The sequence below is a fragment of the Cydia strobilella genome, chromosome 23 (genome assembly GCF_947568885.1).
Source record: "Cydia strobilella chromosome 23, ilCydStro3.1, whole genome shotgun sequence".
Classification (NCBI taxonomy): Eukaryota; Metazoa; Arthropoda; class Insecta; order Lepidoptera; family Tortricidae; genus Cydia; species Cydia strobilella.
In genome coordinates, this window is record NC_086063.1 from 6,543,457 (window position 1) to 6,562,486 (window position 19,030).

General features: G+C 35.3%; 1 protein-coding gene and 1 long non-coding RNA gene across 3 annotated transcripts in view; one reads left to right on the forward strand and one right to left on the reverse strand.

Moving 5' to 3' along the window:
* Positions 1-19,030, forward strand: part of LOC134751913 (uncharacterized) — a 521,238-nt gene that overhangs the window by 359,183 nt on the left and 143,025 nt on the right. The window lies entirely within an intron of this gene.
* Positions 4,983-19,030, reverse strand: part of LOC134751883 (heterogeneous nuclear ribonucleoprotein L) — a 599,604-nt gene continuing 585,556 nt past the window's right edge. For both annotated transcript variants that reach the window (XM_063687427.1, XM_063687428.1), the window contains 9 exons: positions 16,736-16,815; positions 16,194-16,289; positions 15,837-15,947; positions 15,157-15,278; positions 12,979-13,129; positions 11,986-12,104; positions 11,274-11,362; positions 10,502-10,643; positions 4,983-6,864 (listed from right to left, as the gene is read on the reverse strand). In XM_063687427.1, coding sequence (XP_063543497.1) covers positions 6,861-6,864; positions 10,502-10,643; positions 11,274-11,362; positions 11,986-12,104; positions 12,979-13,129; positions 15,157-15,278; positions 15,837-15,947; positions 16,194-16,289; positions 16,736-16,815 — 914 coding nt within the window. In that variant the 3' untranslated portion in view covers positions 4,983-6,860. The remainder of the gene's footprint in view (positions 6,865-10,501; positions 10,644-11,273; positions 11,363-11,985; positions 12,105-12,978; positions 13,130-15,156; positions 15,279-15,836; positions 15,948-16,193; positions 16,290-16,735; positions 16,816-19,030) is intronic.

The window sequence follows — 19,030 nt, forward strand, 5'->3', positions numbered from 1 at the left end:
ACGGAGACGCCTAGTCTGTAATGTGCTGAAGATAGATCTAGTATTATATATTTTCTATAGATGAGGCCTACCGCGTGCGCCCGTAAGGGATAGACATAGATGACGTCATAAACGTGGGGATACCATATTGGTAAAAATTACCCCAACGATATCACGTTGAGGCAATTTACCCTGGAGGCAAAATTAGCTTGTTTGACTGTATTAAAATTGTTGAATAAAATGTTAATGGGCCGTTCTTTTTAGGCGTATGAACAATGAAATACCTCCTATAATTCGCGCAGGTGGTAGAAAACTAAACATGTTTAGTAAATAAAACGTAAAATAAAATGTATTATGAGTTTTAATTTTAAGAAATCACAAATCGCAGTCATATTATTCACACCAATTAATGTACACCACATTTAATCTTCACAACATTTGTTTATTTTTTTTTGGAATTAGAAGTAAGAAAAAATTTCGAGGTCAAAATTGCGCATAAAATTATGATATTTTCATCTGGTATCCCTAACATGATTGTTATGCAGCTAAATTAAGAAGAAGTTTGAAAATGGCTCACCTCAGACTCGTCTGTTTAGCTGACAGACCACAAACAACCTACGTAATTTGGGCGGATAATTTTACAAATAAAGTTTTGTTAATTTGCGAAAATAATTGTGATATTTTTATTGAAATCGTTTGATTCTACATTGCTTTGAGTGCAACGTAATTTTAAGATGTTATTCTCATATATTGCGTTAAGAGGAAGGTGTAATATACCGTACTTACGTGTGAAAGGTTATGTTCTCATATTTTTGCTCAGAGCGGCTATTACAGCCGATTACAGAACAATTCACCATTATTTTATCAAAGTTCAAGCATTCAAAACGCTAACCATCACTATATTTTATAAGAGAAAGCACAATTTCATACAAAACAACAATAATTAAACAAGCAACGAACAAGCATGACATGTCACGTACTTATTTGTTTGCCACAAACTCGATTGTGGCAGCGGTGGAAAAGTGAAACTATGACAAAGACAAAAAGTAATATATTGCTCTCTGTCACTACTACTGAAAGATACATAAGACTATCCCGTTCGGTCATTTTCCCCCACTCCTCATGACCGATCCAGTTATACTAGATTCATGGTGCTGGACAAAATTCTGCCGATTTTTGCGGAGGAGGGGAACGTCAAATGTATACGTAACGTCAAAATAGCCATGTTATATATACGTCATTCCGTACCCGTACATTGTGTCATGGAGACTATATAAAGGAGCCAAATCTCTATGTATGAAAAGTGTCCATCAAAAAACAGTAATTAGGCGGCGCCACCATACACCGAAATACTATCAAAAACAACCTACGTAATTTGGTCGGGTTATTAGTTGCCTTATATGGTTCATGTTATACTCATGTCCCAGAGTCTAACTAGCGCCACCGGAGAGATTAGGAATTATTATTTAAAGCTGAAAGCGGTCACTTTTGCAACAATTCTGCCATAAGAGATTGGCATCCTTTCTGTACCATCCATACATTGTGTATGACCATTGGCCGACTATTTTTGACAGAGGGGAACGCCTGTTAATGGCTACTCCGTTTGGTTATATCCTCTAAGGGTAGAGCCCCTCGAGTGGTAGAGGCACGGTAGAGGGCCCTTTAGATATACCGGAGCGATAGCGACCAAGGTGCTCACAAATATCTGAACACGCCTCTATTGTTAAGGCGTTAGAGCGTTTTCACATTGTCCGATCCGATATCGGAAGGAAGTATAATGTAAGATTTGTGTTTCTCTGTATTCATTTATGCATTTAATAAATCATTATTAGTAAAAAAATATAAATAACGCAAAAAAGGAGCACGTAATGCACTCACCTGCAGTTGTTTTTGTCATAGGCGCCTTCCGACATCCGATATCGGAAAGGCGCTTACGATAACTTCAGCCATCGGTCAGCCCCCCGTCAGCTGTCGGACCGTTAATATTTGTTTGTATGTGTACATGTAGGCATAATGTTTGTTGTAGTGTGCGTGGCCGCTACAGACGGCGCCCGGACGCGCCCCCGCGGCCTGACTACGCGGATGTAGGATCCTACATCCGATATCGGATCGAACAATGTGAAAACGCTCTAAAATAGAGTGCGTGTTCAAATACTTATTTATATTGTATAGAATAGGGAACTCTGTCTAGTGTCTATCCACCAAGTATTGTCGATATCTGTCGACATATTCACCATTAGATTTTTTTTTTTTGTAATTTATTCATTTATTATATACAACACCTAGTTCATGATCAGCAACGCAGGCTTCGTCAAGTGCTTACAACAATAAATCAGCTACAGGCTTCGTCACCTACTAACAAATGATATAATCCGCAACAGGCTTTGTCAATCTTAAACACTAAATTAAACTAGGCCAAGTCCCCACTTCGGACCGTAGCCGGTCCAAAAGTCCCCATGACACTGGCAGCGTTGCCCCGTTGAATTGCCAAGATCTGTTGGACCAGATACGATCCGGACCATTAGATTGTCTACAATAGTTGTATTTAAAGTATGTTTTCAGGCTCAGGATACACACCGTGATTATTTTAAACCCATCCCCTTATTGATATAAAAAAACTTTGCCTGATTGGTAGATGTTTCCTAAATAGCACATGTGCTGTAGCCTGTATGCCAGTCGACGACTTTTACCACTTCCTGTTATTTTGCCTGTAGATAAGCTAATTCTCCACGCCAAGTTTCATGCTATGCTTTATTGATGGGACCATACTTTGAGCTGAGATCTTGAAATATATGTAGTCAGCAGCAGAAGTTGCTAAGCGGGCGAGGTGTTCGAAATTACTTTGACACGCTCTTATTCTCTTAACAATAAAGTATTTTCTCTTACATAAAAATAAATGTATTTTCTTTCTTTCTTTCTTCTTTCAAAGTCGCGTCAAGATCATTTTGAACACCTCGCCCGCTTAGCAACTTCTGCTGGTCACTGTACCTATACATTACCTGCGAAGAATCATTGATTCGTTTTCAATGAGGGCTATCGTTTTTGTGCTCACCAGTTGGCGCCACTGTAGATCAGGTCCAGAAAAACAGATCTCAAAATTCTTCTATGCTTATTTTTATAAAATCAATACGTGTGTATTACAAAGGTATTTTAACGTCTAAGGGCCAGTTGCACCAACCACATTTAACAGACTGATCAACGTCACGCAGCAGAGATCTATGAAACTTCCCACACAATAAAATTTAGCGAACGCTTTAACGGTGACAGACGGTTTGCTGCAACCCACCCTAAATGTGCCATTTTTTCAACCTGTTTAATTTTGAATATATTTTAGTTGGCTCTTTTTTTTAAACCACTAACGTTTATTGAGCTAGATCTATTGTTTACCATGATTATCAAAGATGGACAAAGATTTACCACAATTATGAATAAGGAGTGAAAATTCCCGATAAAAAAGCTTAAAACCCCCAAAATTTCTATGCATTTGACATTTTGAAAGACCTCCATCTACACTAGCGCCCCCAGAGGCGAAATTAAACGCGGCAGCCCTCATTGCACGTGTAACAGCGCCTACTAATTTTGAATCTGCGGCGTCATTACTGACAAAACTCAGCGGAAACCTGCGTAAACTCAGCGGGAAGTCAAATATAAGTAAACAAAACGTCAAAAGGCCGGACAAATCTCTCACGTCATAAGGTCGTTAATATTCAAGTATAAAATTAAATGAATGCATTTCAGTCAAAAACATTATTTATTTCTATACAATTTACATATCGCGCCTCAAGTGCAATCCTATGATAATATTATGCACTTTAAATTACATTAAAAACAATATAACTTTAATTGAAAAAACAAAAAAACAACTTGTACTTACTATTTACATATCGACATGATCGCATATATTTTTTTATAAATATTTATTTACTTAATTTTCTATAATAATTCGCGTAATTGTGCAAAATATTAAATTATAATTTAAAATATGTTTACATTATCCAACTTGTGGGATCTCATAGTTGGTGTAGTTTTTCGTGTGTAAAGTATGAGAGAATTTCGCTAAATATAAAATATCGTGTAAGAGTATTTTGAGCAAGTAACTTTTAAATAAGTTGTATATTATACGATTTATATGGCAAGTAATTTGGAAAGATAAAATGGATGGATAGGGATTAAGTATAGACAAATGTCATAGATACGGTTAATTATATATTTCATAATTTTTAATTCTGTCATAAATAAGGGCTCAAATATCACAGCAGATTTCTTAATAAAAGCCAAAATAAATGTTGATATTTTTTTTTTTTAACATTATAGTTTAAATGTTTAGATTAAGTATAATGCAAATATCAACTTTTTTTTAATGAATATGCACGACCGTTTTGAAACAATGATAAATTAACTAATATTTTTTTATTAAAATATTTCTTAACTAACTAAAAAAGGAAAGTTTTTTGTTTTCTTTGAACTCACTACAAAATCTAAACTTTACTTGTAAATATTTAGCAGGACTCTAAATCATTAAAATTTAAGCAGCATAATGACGTTAAAAACTATGCCGAATTATACGAATGCATAGTTTCGATGCTAATAACAAATATATTTCAATATAAACTCGTGAAATAGTTATCTTGCTACCGCCCATCGCCCATCATATTAAAAAAATATTAGAAAAGTAATCAATCAAAAAGTTATTTAGCTAGCTTACCTTTCTTGCATGTATAACAACATACCTAGTCTGTTTTGAAAGGAATAAATAATAAAACATTTTAGATGTGTGGAACACTTTGCATGTCCGTAAATTTCAAAGGAAGCAGGTCTAATCCTAAAAAGCTAATTCGATTTCGACACTATTTACTACCAAATTAAATTGATATTTTGACCACAAAATTCTGCTTTCTTTTGAAATATACGATAGTAATAATTTGTTGAATAAATTACTTGAATGTCTGTGTTTTGTAAATAGGATATGAGAATGATTGTGGTTGTGTTGAAATGAAAGAATATTTTGTTGTGTTGACATAATATGTATTTAAAGTTACCATGTAAGCTACAAATACTATCCAATGCCAAGTCTAAAAATATTTGAAAGAAACTAAATTAAAATGTTTACATTTATATACCTTAAAATGTATGCAAGTGCTGTTTCTTGTGTTATTTTTGGAGAGTCGATCATTTGGCTTTATGAATTTATGTGTTACATTTAAATTTTTTAGACAATGACATTAATTTTGAGTATTAAAAAAAATTAACAACCAAGATTCGTTTGGACAGATTTTTATTGCATTTAAATTTCTAACATCATTGTCTAAATACTATGTAGGTATATCTGACATTTGTTGTGTATTTAATATCGCACAGTACACTATCTGCAAGAACATGAAACCATCGACAACAATCGTCTGTACATTAAACACAATAGCTACCACGACATTCAGGGCCTATGCTAGAACATTTAGTTTTTCATTCGAAAATATTTCTAGAGAAAAAGATATGCATCTATTTACCTGATAACACTGATTTTTAAATGTTATTATATTATTCAGCTATTTAGAGAACTATCGGCGCGGGCGGCAACGTTGTTTTTGGTCACGAGAGGGAAAAATAATGTCTTTTATGTTAGTGACTTGGCAGCGTTGCCGGCCGCGTTCTACTAAATCTTAAGTAAGAACACAGGACAGCGGGTGTCTCGAACCGAGAACTATTCTTGTGCAGGCTTCCAAACTATTATCGAATCGACACTATTTTTTTGTTTTTCATTATTAAGAAAAATTTATAGAAAATCCGTACTGTCATATTTTTCCACTAATCGAATATAATTGACATTGCAATGACACTTACTACTAGCCTAGAGAGTGCTAAAACTATTTCTTAGAATTAGATATTTTTTGGTTCTTTAATTTTAGAATAAACGTGTCAACTCAGGTGTTTTACAAACAAATTTAGTGCCACTCTATTTTGTATGGACATCACGAAACCCATGCAAAAATAAATGAAGAAACATGCACAGTTCTACTTCGAATGGAAACTAAATAAAACTCATATTTCTACCTTATAGCATAACATTTTTTTTTTCTTGTACATTTTCACAACTGTCATGTTACAAACAACCAAAGTCCTGGGGGAAATTGTCACTATAACATTAATACATGTACTCACGGACTGGAAAATATTTTTCTCACAATATCCATAATTTAGTACACTCAAAGGATACATTTAAGAACAACAAAGGGAAATAATCAGTTTTTCGAATTACCTTAAACAAAGTCACAATCTAATATCAATTTACTATTCATGACTAAAAAACGGGAAAAACAGTACCATCCTCAAAACTCAAAACAAAAACAAAATTATAAATTAATAATATTTTTTTTCAGTTTTAAAGTCATTTACTTGTGACTAAAAAAATGTACACCAACGAGTGTTTGAAAATGGCACCGAAAAGAACATTACAAAACTAATTCTAACATTACTCCAATAAAATTGGGAATATTACTTAACTAATACCTAAGAAAACAATAAACTAGTGCAAAAATTCAAGCAAATGCACAACGCATTCAACAGTCATCGTCCATATAGAAAAAGAAAACAAAATTTTCAAATAAAAAATGGAATTGTAATGTGTTAACATGAAATTGTATGTGTCTAAAATTATATTAATTAACTATCTGTTAATGTCTTTATTGGGGGTGATCTAAATCACATAAAAAGGAATTATATATATTATATATATAATGTTGCCATTGTTTTTGTGGTATCACCTTATGGTAACTGGTGTGTGTTGTGGGTGTTTTCATGTGAAATGGCAACCCCGTCCGCTCTCGTGTGGCTGTGTGTGTGAGTCCGTCTTGATATGTGTTTGTGTGTGTTCGCCGACATCGCCATTAACTAGAAGCAAAATACGTTCAAAATGTGAATTTACTATCATTACTTATCTACGGTCGAGACCTAAAAGAGTAGAGTGTATGTTGAAGATTTTTAAAACTTGTGTTTGCAAATATTATAAAAAATGTGTAACTAGCTTAACTCTTTTAAATGTTCTGTTTTAAGTCAGACCGTATCATGTATGTATGTAAGTATAATATGTTCTTATTCATATATAAGAATCGAAAAAAAAAAGAAAACAGGAAAGAAATGAAAATATAAATAAAATGTGAATAAATTGAGTAGAAAACATATTTTACAAGACATATACATTTGTTCACAGTATAATAGACATGAAGTGTTTTAATAGTACCTACTAAGAAACATTATTTGTCATTATGATATGTAGTTTCCAAAGCAAATTCACAAATACAGATATCACGACATAACGTCAAACATTGATTTTTCTTATATTACGCTGGATTGCTGATACAAAAAAGCGGTTATGAAAATGATAGCGATGGGAGTACTCAAACGACTAAATCAACGACAAGTTAACGATAAAGGTAGCAGATGAATATTTATAAATATACATAATTGCATCTTATTTCAAAGAAGGAGATGAAAAAGCAAGCGAGTCATGAAAAATTGAAACTCAATAAATCAAAGATATTAATAATTTTTTTAATGTTTATATCACATTACCCTATTTAAAAAAAGACCCGAGTCGTCCGGTAATTTATTAGAGTTTTAAACTCCGCAGTACAAATAAAATGGCATTTTAGATAAAAAAATAAAATAGCCTGCACACTGGTAAAATTGTAAAACACTGGAAAAGCAGGTACACTGCATTGGTTGTAGCTATAGGCACTTTACAACTCTAATTCCAAATAAAGGTTCTGTTCTGAAGGATTTCCCTAAGCAGCAACTATTCTATGGATCGTAAGGCTCTGACTTAATCTTGGGATAGTAACTGAAAACAAAACAAAAATATAGGTGAGGAAAATGCAAAAAAAAAACACCAACGGAGACGCATTTCAGTTCAGTGACTATTTTCATACTTTATTTTTCAAATATATCTCCGTTTGTACTTTGGTTGGCATAAGTAGAGTAAAAAAGTACCGAACGAGTATAAATGTAAACGATGAAAATGATTTTCGATGTAATCCATTGTGATTGGTAAACAAAGCTTTTTAGGATTCCGTACCCAAAGAGTAAAAACGGGACCCTAATAGACTCCACTGTCCGTCTGTCTGTCTGTCACCAGGCTGTATCTCATGAACCGTGATAGCTAGACTGTTTAAATTTAGAACATTATTTAAATGCTGCACCAATTTCATTAAATGTAATAATATATTAAAACACAATTAAATACACAGTTAATAAATTATCTGTATTGCCTAGATTAGAATCAAAAATAGCTTAATTAAATACATATAAAAGCAATCCAGCATATTACATAAGTCTAGTGATTAAAATAATGTAAAAATTGACATGTTAACTATATTAGAGCTAACAATTTGACAGCAGCCGAGCGCTCACGCGAAATCTACACAATAACGCATGCATATTTAGATTAAAAAATACGATACTAAAATTCATATAAATATAAGTGCGTCCCGATCGCAATGATGCAAAAGGAACGGGATATACTGATATTAACATTGTATTGTTATAATATTTTTAGTCTAAATGCGCCGCATTTATTTAATATTATAATACACTAGCCCAGCGCTTAAGTACAAATCTACACTTACATTTATAAAGCTTCAGAAAGCATAATATTGCGATGAATTTTCCATCTCACAAAATATATGGCTGGTGTGCACGACTGTACATTAATATATTGTTTTAACATACAATATACACTTATAAAATATCTACAGGCATTCCTATTTTTAAATTGACTGCCGAAACACCGCGAGATGCCAAGTCAAGTAAGATATGTCATTCCATTATTAAAAATTACGACTTTAATACTTCAAATACCTATGTGAGAATTCCCGCCGCCATCTTAAAAATGTTTTTTTTTTCTTGAACGTGACACTTGAGTACTTGATTGTACTGCAAAGCTATTGCGAAATAATATATTTATAATAATTTGATTAATTATTTACATTCAGTATTTATTTCTCTATTTATGGTAACATTAGTTTTAATCTAACACTTTTTTTTAATAAACTTTGGCTTATTATTTGGCTTAGAAAAGACAGGGTAGGAACCAAAGCGAAATACTTAAGCAATTTAAGAAATGCATGAACTTTTTAAAAAGTTATCGTCAAATGCTCTAGTGTCAAAATCTTTATTTATTTTTTCTAAAAAAAAAAAAACGTAAATATTTTAATTTACGAAAGTCTGTATACATTATAGAAGAATAGATAGATATTTTTCGTTAAAATAACGAAGGAGAAATATTAAGAAATATTGACACACCCACTTGCTTGCCCAATTAAAGAAAATCAGGTATTTGAGAATATTACGTATGTTACAAACTATTAATAAGATTTAGGTACCTACTAATTTTGAACTAAATAAATATTTGGAATTAGTTTATAAGTAGGCGAGATTCCACCAGTGTGCGGCACTGTGCGGGCACAAGCATTTTTGTACTGAATATGCTTGTGTCGCACAGTGCCGCACACTGGTGGAATCCGGCCTTTATAAAATACAAGCAAGTAGTAGTCACATTTCTTTCTATGGTCCCTACTATAAAAAGATTAAAATATGAAATATTCATCAACAATTTATTTGAGTTAAAATTCATTAAAATCGTCAAGAAGGGGTAAATGTCCGGTCGAAAGTCTTATAGTATTTTAAAATTAAATTTCATCTGAGAATCTTGGTAACGGTATTAAATTTTAACATAAATATATATAATATTAATGTAATATTTTCATTTGCGACTAATTTAGGCCTTTATTTAAAAACAAACAACTATTTACTCACAACAGAGTACATTTCACTAAAATATCTAGAAATAATATAACGCTAATAATTTGTGCTGGTCAAACGAAATCAGCCATTTCATTAACAATCTACATTAAAATTTACAATTCAACAGAACTATCAACAATAAAATAAAAAAAAACAAATTGCACGATACAACGTTGAAAAGAAACTTTCCGATCGACTTAACTTTGGTCCGACGTCAAAACTTTACATGTCTTTTTTGAAACACTCTTTACACAATTATTTTCTATCAACTCTCATACCGTAAATACCAGAATCTGTTACAATTATTTAAAAAAAAATGTAAAAAAATGTATTCCTAAAAGTTACTTTTTACAACCGTAATAGTTTTTGGGAAAATATATATTCCAGTTGTTAAGAAATTTTTTTTAGGAATCCAATATTAAATCACTGCAAATAAAACTTTCTTTTTTGTCAAAGCATTTACCATTTTACAAAGAAAACTTCTTTATCAAAGTATTATCCACATTGTAAATAAAACTTTCTTTTTTGACCTTTTTCTTTGTCATAGTATTATACCACTGTAAAAAAATTTTTCTTTTGTTGTCCAAGTCTTTACCACTTTGTAAATAAAACTTTCTTCTTTGTCAAAGCATTCACAATATTTGTCCTTCCACAATTACCTTAGCAAAACTTACAAATCTGGTGTTCACGATACAAAAATTTCGTTTTTATAATAACAATCTCTTACTAGTAGTCGTGTTCTGGCATGCCATTGTTCTGCCGCGGGTTTGACTCCTGGCCCTGGCCGTCTTTCTTCTGCTGGCCCTTGCCCTGCCCGATTTGCCGTGACGATGAGAAACACAGTTTCATTACGAACGGGAATTTTGCACCTGAAAATGTTCAAGGACTAAAATGATTAATATGAATTTAAAAATAATATACCGCATAATCAGTTAGTTATTAAATCGAATTACACACATAGCTGCGAAATGTGAGAACACCCCAAGAATCACCACAATTCATGGCTATAATCTTGTACAGAAAACAAAACAGTTATCATGGGAAATATAAAATTATCTTGTCTTGTTGATCACAAGTTATGACGTCGGGAGTCGATCCACTGGGGATCCCGGAGATACTCTTTTGGACTCTTAGTTAGCTAGGATCATACCTGGATGGGCTGGATGACATGCACGCTAATGGACTCACAAAAGAGGATGCATACTTGCATACTCGTGTGATGTGAAGATAATGTTGGAAAGCGGACTCTTGGCTCCGAGGCAATAGCCGAGGTCGCAGGGTTAAACGCTGAGATGAGAGATGATACCTGGGTGCTGAATGGTCGACTGGTTCCACTAAATGGTATCAATTCGGGCAAAAATGCTTTCCTATCTGGGGCTGTTCGGTTATTCTCCTCTACAGACCGCATTTCTCTTTGTGACCATATCTTTTCTTATTAGGTTTTTGCCGTGGGCCGTGGGGCATATAGCTCACAGAGAGTAGATTAGTTAGGATCATACCTGGGTGCTGGATGGTCGCGTGGTTGCACGCCATGATCGCCATCACGGATTGCGAGATGTTCTGGAACTCCATCAGACCCGATGATGACCTGAAATCGATGTGGGGCAGGCATTAATACATTTTCTATTAGGTTCTAAAAATGACACAATCTACCCTACATGAATCAATGTAATGTAGCCCTACTGAAAGCTCTTTACTACCTACATAATTTAGTGGATAAGATGAGGGTTAATATTTTGATAGTAATAAAGCATATAATTGGATCATATTGAATAAATAGCAAGCTTACTTTGTAAAAAAAAACTAGGTTAGTGAGAGGAGCTCTCGTGATGCTACGCGAAAATTATCCTTAAAAACCGGACAAGTGCGAGTCGGACTCGCGCATAAAGGGTTCCGTACCATTACGCAAAAAACGGCAAAAGAATCACGTTTATTGTATGGGAGCCCCCCTTAAATATTTATTTTATTCTGGTTTTAGTATTTGCTGTAATAGCGGCAACCGAAATACATCATACGTGAAAATTTCAACCGTCTAGCTATCACGGTTCATGAGATACAGCCTGGTGACAGACGGACAGATAGCGGAGTCTTAGTAATAGTGTCCCGTTTTTACCCTTTGGGCACGGGATGCTTTTTATTTCATGTGAATCATGATTAACAATCGCACTGATCGAATACAATATTATGACTTTATAGGTTATAAAACCTCACCTCTCGCTCTTTAGCGGGAACTTTGAGATAGTGTGCGGGGGCATGACCCCGTAATCTTTGAAGACCTGCAACAGCTGGTCGTCTGACACGTCTGGAGGCGTGTTGAAGAAGTGGAGCACCTGCAAATGATGAACATATGTAGAGTCTGTTCGGAAAGAGAAGAGTTGGATACATTCCACGACTCGTCTCTTTCCGCATAAACTCTACACGTACAGTAGACGGAGGGAATAATTAGCAAAATGAGCTTATATATATATATATATATATATATATATATATATATATACACATATATATATATACATATATATATATATATATATATATTATAATGTTGTATGTTTATATGTTAGGAGCAGAGTTCAGGTTTTATATAAATCTGTTATGGTTTTGATATGGATACGATCGTTAGCACTTATTGGTGCTCGTGAAAAACTCCCGAGTCGTTTTATGGTCGAATCATAATAATATCAAAACTTTTAACTATTTAATTGTAAAATCTAAATATCGCTCAAGGGCCTGTCATAGGCGCCTTACAACATCCGCTATCGGAAAGGCGCTTCCGATAAATTCAGCCATATCGGAGCCCCCCGTCAGCTGTCGGACCCATAATATTTGTTTGTATGCGTATGTGTAGGCACAATGTTTGTTGTAGTGTGTGTGACCGCTAAAGACGGCGCCCGGGCGCGCCCCCGCGGCCTGACTACGCGGATGTCGGATCCTACATCCGATATCGCTATCGATATGAAAACGCTCTAATACAGTGCATGCTGAGAAAAAAAAAACCGGCCAAGTGAGAGTCGCACCAAGGGTTCCGTACTTTTTAGTATTTGTTGTTATAGCGGCAACAGAAATAGGTACATCATCTGTCGAAATTTCAACTGTCTAGCTGTCACGGTTCTTGAAATACAGCCTGGTGACAGACAGACGGACAGCTGAGTCTTAGTAATAGGGTCCCGTTTTTACCCTTTGGGTACGGAACCCTTAGTTTACCTTGGAAGGCGGCTGTATCCTGTTCTTATGTATGGATGCAGGCGTGAGGAAGCGGTTGTTCTTATTTCCGACGTAGTCTTTGAACGAGGGCGACTTGTCGGGCAGGGGGTACGGATTCATCACTTCGGACAGGTACGCCTGTTTAGAGAATCTGGAAATATTTAAACAAAATTGAGAAAAAATATATTAATTTCCTTTTTTATAGGTACAAGCTTTAGAACAAAATGTATTTTCTCTTTAAATAGTTATTTAGGTACCTCAGTTCAATGAAGTTGCATTATTTTATCGCAAAGTTCCTATGGCTACCTTTCCTATTCAGAGTAATATGGGGCATTTTCTATGAAAAGGGACCTTATTGTCGATGGCGCTTACGCCGCACAGCGTCGCGCGGCATTGTATTTATATCGGAGCATCGTTTATAATGGCGTAAGCGCCATCGACAATAAGGTCCCTTTTTATAGAAAATACCACATACAATCTGGAGGCCTAGCCAATATGACAATCGTACCTCGACAAACGCCAAACGAAAAGCGAACATCGATATGATATGCTACGAAAAGTCACGTGAAAATTTCCGTACATTATTTAAGTTTTGATTGGTGTTTTCTATTAACGATTATAATCTTGAACAAGTTTGAAAACAAATCAAATTATTTAATATTTTGATTTGTGTTTTTTAAAGTAGTCACACTACTATACCCTATGACCCTGCCTGTGAAGCCGATGGTCCTGGGTTCGAATCCCGGTAAGGGCATTTATTTGTGTGATGAGCACAGATATTTGTTCCTGAGTCTTGGGTGTTTTCTATGTATTTATGTATTTGTATATTATATATATCGTTGTCTAAGTACCCACAACACAAGCCTTCTTGAGCTTACTGTGGGACTTAGTCAATCTGTGTAAGAAAGTCCTTATAATATTTATTTATTTATTATTATTTATTTATATATAAATTAAAAACTGTAATAGATGTCATATATTAAAGAAAAAGTGACGAAGCCCTCCAGTGGTGAAGGCCGGATTTGAACCGGCGTCTTTAGCTATCGCGGCTAACGCCATGAACCCCTAGGCGGGGTGGCTTTTGTTTTTGATTATCATCTTGTCTAACTATTTAGACCTTCAGAATTAGCTTAATTATACTCAAACATTGCAATGATAACATGGAAATTCATCTAAGTTACGTAAGTATGCAATATGGTCAATCGTCTATCAGAATTAGGTTCAAATCTTGCTGGCGAAAACTTAGTTCGTTTAAATAAAGTACTGAAGACGACAGGGGACGACCGCCTAAAAACCGATTTGCCATACAAATGTATTCCCAATTTTCCTCCCTGGATATTAACATTATTGAAAAAAAAAATTTACACAATTTTAAATATTTTAATCATAGCTTTAATTATTATAACAAATAGGAGTGAAAAACGGGTTTCATATAATCTTTTAAAAGCTCCAACTCTTATAAATCTTATAATAAAGTAAGACGAAAAAAAATCAAACGGTCGAGCATAGCTATGATTAAAATACATCAAACTGTGAAAAAATATTTTCCATTACGTTAATATTGCAGGGAGGAAATGAGGAAATTGAATACGTTTGTATGGGTAATCGATCGTCCTCTATCCTAGATATCGGCAAATAAAGCCATCCCAACGCCAGATCCCGTCGAAATTGTAAATTTTAAAATCCGTTTCGTCTCTATTCGCCCCGGCAAACATCAATATCGGGCCGACATTGAACAAACAAGCCGAGTGCCGGGATCGGGTATCCAATGATTTCTTTATTTTATTTTATTCTAAAATTTAATTCACGCTACAATTACATATACCCTATAGACTAACATACATATTTTCATAAACTTAAAAACTAAACACCTGGATTTATACCGGCATTTTGATACGAACTTGACCTTGACCGTGAACACATAAGCGTTATTGGCCTCGCTGATTGGTGCTGATGAAATGCAATCACGAGTCGACTCATGGCATTTCCCTCGCACTGGTGACATGTCTCTAGGTTGTATTAAAATAAGATGAGAACCATATCAAATCATATTAGAATCAGCCTCAAGGTCATAAGTCCTTTAATTGTAAGACCTTAATCCGTTGAAGTGATGTGAAAAGGTGTATACAATTTTTTTACTTTGACTGACAAACATGGGACAACTATGATGATACTCACGCCAGTGTCAATGTGTAATCGCCAACTGTGACATTGTTGAGATTCTGCACACATCTCTCAACTGACACGCCGTCACCCATCTGAACCATGGCTGTGCCTTCTTTTGTCTTCAGAAATTTTATCTGTGGAAAGAAAACAGCATTAAACGCCAGTCTACCAGTAGACACAGTCCAGGGTGCGTAGCCAACGTGCAATAGTTAACGCTCCGTAGCGAACGAAACGCAACTGTCACTGTCGCACTAGTGTGGAAGAGTGATAGAGAGAGATGACTACGATACGCTACGGAGCGTTAACAATTGGCACGTTGGCTACGCGCCCAGTAGTGTTAACATTTTTCGCTTTCGGATAAAACAAGTACTTTGCTTCCGTTGGCTACTTGGATGGATGAAATTCGGAAGATTGAGGGTCACTTCTGGATTCAATTAGCCCAGGATCGGGATAAGTGGCATACTCGAAGAACAGCCTATCTACTATCCGCGCGCCAATTCCGTGCATTCGGAGGTAGAGGAAGTGGGAGGATGTGCGCCGCGCCCGTACGTACAAAACGACACCACTCGGTCATGACGCCCAACATTCCTTACATTCCTCAGCCGTGCACGGAATTCGCGCGCGGACAGTGGAACATACGTTTACATTATTCATAAGAAGCTAAAAATAATCCGTTAGATTAAGTAACTTACTCTGACGACGTTCCCGTAGAGGCAGCAGAGATTGAAGAGACGATCTGCGTTGGCAGTCTGTGGGTCCAGCCCATATACCATCATCACAGCTCCCTGCTGTGGGGGACCGCCCTGTTATTAGAAACATTTGTTAATTACATGAAATACAGCAAGTGTTGATCCTCAAATAAATTGTTTTTGCACACATCTTGCCCTTTTATCGAATAGTTTCTCGCTTCATAAAACCACACTTGTAATTTAAGGCCTTTCTTTATGCGAGTTGAATATGTAATATTGTATGTCAGATCTGTTTCTTTAGACACATAATTGTAACCTGTATCTCTTGAAAATAATGATCTTATTTCATGACAAACATACCTGGTTTTGTGGCGGCATAGCGGGATGGTGCATTGGCGGCGGCGGCACGAAACCTTCACCACCATATCCCTCGGGACCATAACCGCGACCATCACGCTGCAACATAAAACAATACTTCAAAAGGCCGCTCTACCAAGCTTACTTAAAGCTAATCAAGAGACCAGTTGCTCCAGAGTTTTTTTCCGGTCACATCCTAAAGGAGCCAGTGGCTTTTGATAACCTACTCGCAAGAATTGGCGCAGCCACACCGGTACTAACCATTTTATAATACTCCTTCGTACGAGTCGACGTATTTAAACTTTAACACATGGAGGAGTTTGTTTAGTTGTTCAATTTAATAGTAGATGGCGCTGTGCTATCGACTCCATCACGCTGTTAAGCTAAACCCTTATAAGGTCAAATAGAATTATGGAGGAATTATGGTGGAATTCCCTCAGGCTACCTTTCTACTATAAAGCCTTTGGGCTTTAGCGCTCAAGAGGCAAGAAGCAAAAAAAAAATTGTGATTCATTATAGTGAACAATCTTCCAAGTGATAATTACCGGATGATGAGGCGGCGGTGGACCGTGACGCTCCATTTTCATCCCAGGGGGCGGAGGACCGCCGCTTCCGAACTCCATATCTGAAATAAACGTTACTTCTTAATTTCGTTCGTGGGGAAGGCTGGTGAAAACTTGTAGTTGGCATTCTTTTAAAGAAAGGACGCTTACCAAGAGGAATTTCGTACATTTGGCCGCCTGTTCCTATTTCTATTTCACGCGCATAACTATATTAATGTACCACTCCCACAGTGTCATTGACCGCCGGCACCATGGGCGAGACAGCAATATAATTACGCGCGTGCGATAGAGATAGGAACAGGTGGGTCAGTGTACGAAATTTCCTTCTTTGGATAAGATAGAGAATATGACCATCCATCTTATCCTTATTTTTGTACGGAAACCATAAACAGTAGGTTTTAGGCAAAAATCTTTCTCATATTTTATTTTACAACTTCTAAGTTTAGGGTTTTTTGGAGAACCGTGAATTCCCGTTTCGTTTAATATTTAGAAATCCTTGAACAAACGATGCCCATGACCACGACAATTTACGTTATAATGAATTTTCACTGTTTTATTTTATCCAAAATAACTTCATTCAGACAATATAATTATTAAAAAATATATATATTCCCATAACAGGCAAATTGCATAGTCTTAGAATGCAAGACTATTGTTTTTTAACTAAGTTAGAGTTTGTTAAATTTCTTATGTTTCTAAAATATTACGGGCTTACACAAATCAAACAAAAATACATGGTAACAAAAAAAATTAACAAAATGCTAAATCGTGCTTTTTTCATTTAAAAAAAAAACTAAAAAGGTGTAAAATTACATGCAGAAGTGGAAACGCGGGTTCAAAATGAAAGTCTGTAGTATTATATAGATTTTATTGTTAAAAATGCTTGTTTACAATGTGTGTGTGTGTTCAATATATAATTGTTATAAAAAATCGTAGCTTAATGTTTACATTTTATATCTTAAATTGTATGTTAACAATATGTATAAAAATAGTGAAATACTTATTATGTGTACATATTTGTAGGTATATGTGTTTGGAACAATCATTTCAAGAAAGTCGATATATGTATCACCGTTATACATGTATCATGCGTTAGAAGAGTACAGAAACAGTGCAGCATCCTTTAGAAAGGGACAACTAGACAGGTTATCATGCTAAGGGGTGATCTTAAATATCAAAATACTTGTCAAACGTAAAAGAGTCTTATTTAGATAACAATGTCGTTGCATACGCGTAGTTTTATTTTACATATTTACTAGCAGCCTGGAAAATTACATTGTAACAATAGTAATTATTTATTGCTTCTTTAAGCTTCGAACTAAAAATCATATTTTTTTGTTGCCTTGTTTGCAAAAAAAAAACAGAGCCGTGTTTTTTTGTAAGAGACTAAGTGATATTTTTATTTTTTGCCCAAAAAGGACAGTCAGCGGCAAAGCTTGTTTGTAGTACCTACACTAGGCTAACACGTAGCAAAAATTTTGTTGTTTTTTTTTCTACATACATACATACATACATATAATCACGCCTATTTCCCGGAGGGGTAGGCAGAGACCACGGATTTCCACTTGCTACGATCCTGACATACCTCTTTCGCTTCCTTCACTTTCATAACATTCCTCATACACGCTCGCCAGTTTAGGGTGCTCTTGACCTGGCCTTTCTTCAGGATTTCCCCTATCTGATCAGAGAAAGTCCGCCGAGGTCTGCCCTTCCAACTCCCGTTTCTACCTCTCCCTTATACACTCTCTTTGTTAGCCTTCTTTCACTCATTCTTTCCACGTGTCCAAACCATCTCAACATACCTTTCTCAATTTTTGTTACTACATCTTCGCTCAGTCCACACTTTTCCCTTATCACACTGTTCCTAATTCTATCTTGTAATCTCACACCACACACACTTCTCAACGCTCTCATTTCCACTGCATTCACTTGGCTCTGATGCCTCTTCTGCCATACCCAACTTTCGCTACCATACATAAGTGTAGGCACCAGCACCCCTCTATGCACAGCCAAACGTGCCTTTTGCGACACCTTCTGGCTGCTCATAAAAGCGTTAAGTGCCCCATTCACGCGATTTCCAGCACTCACTCTCCTTTCAATATCTTTATCATGCTTACCGTCCCTAGTGAATAATGTTCCTAGATACACAAACTCTTTCACTTGTTCTATTCTTTCTTGACCAATCAAAATTTCACAGTTTGTCATATATTTTTTTTTTCTAACTTTAAATTAATAATCTTTATTTAAAGAAAGGATACTTTTAATCACGTAATTCCA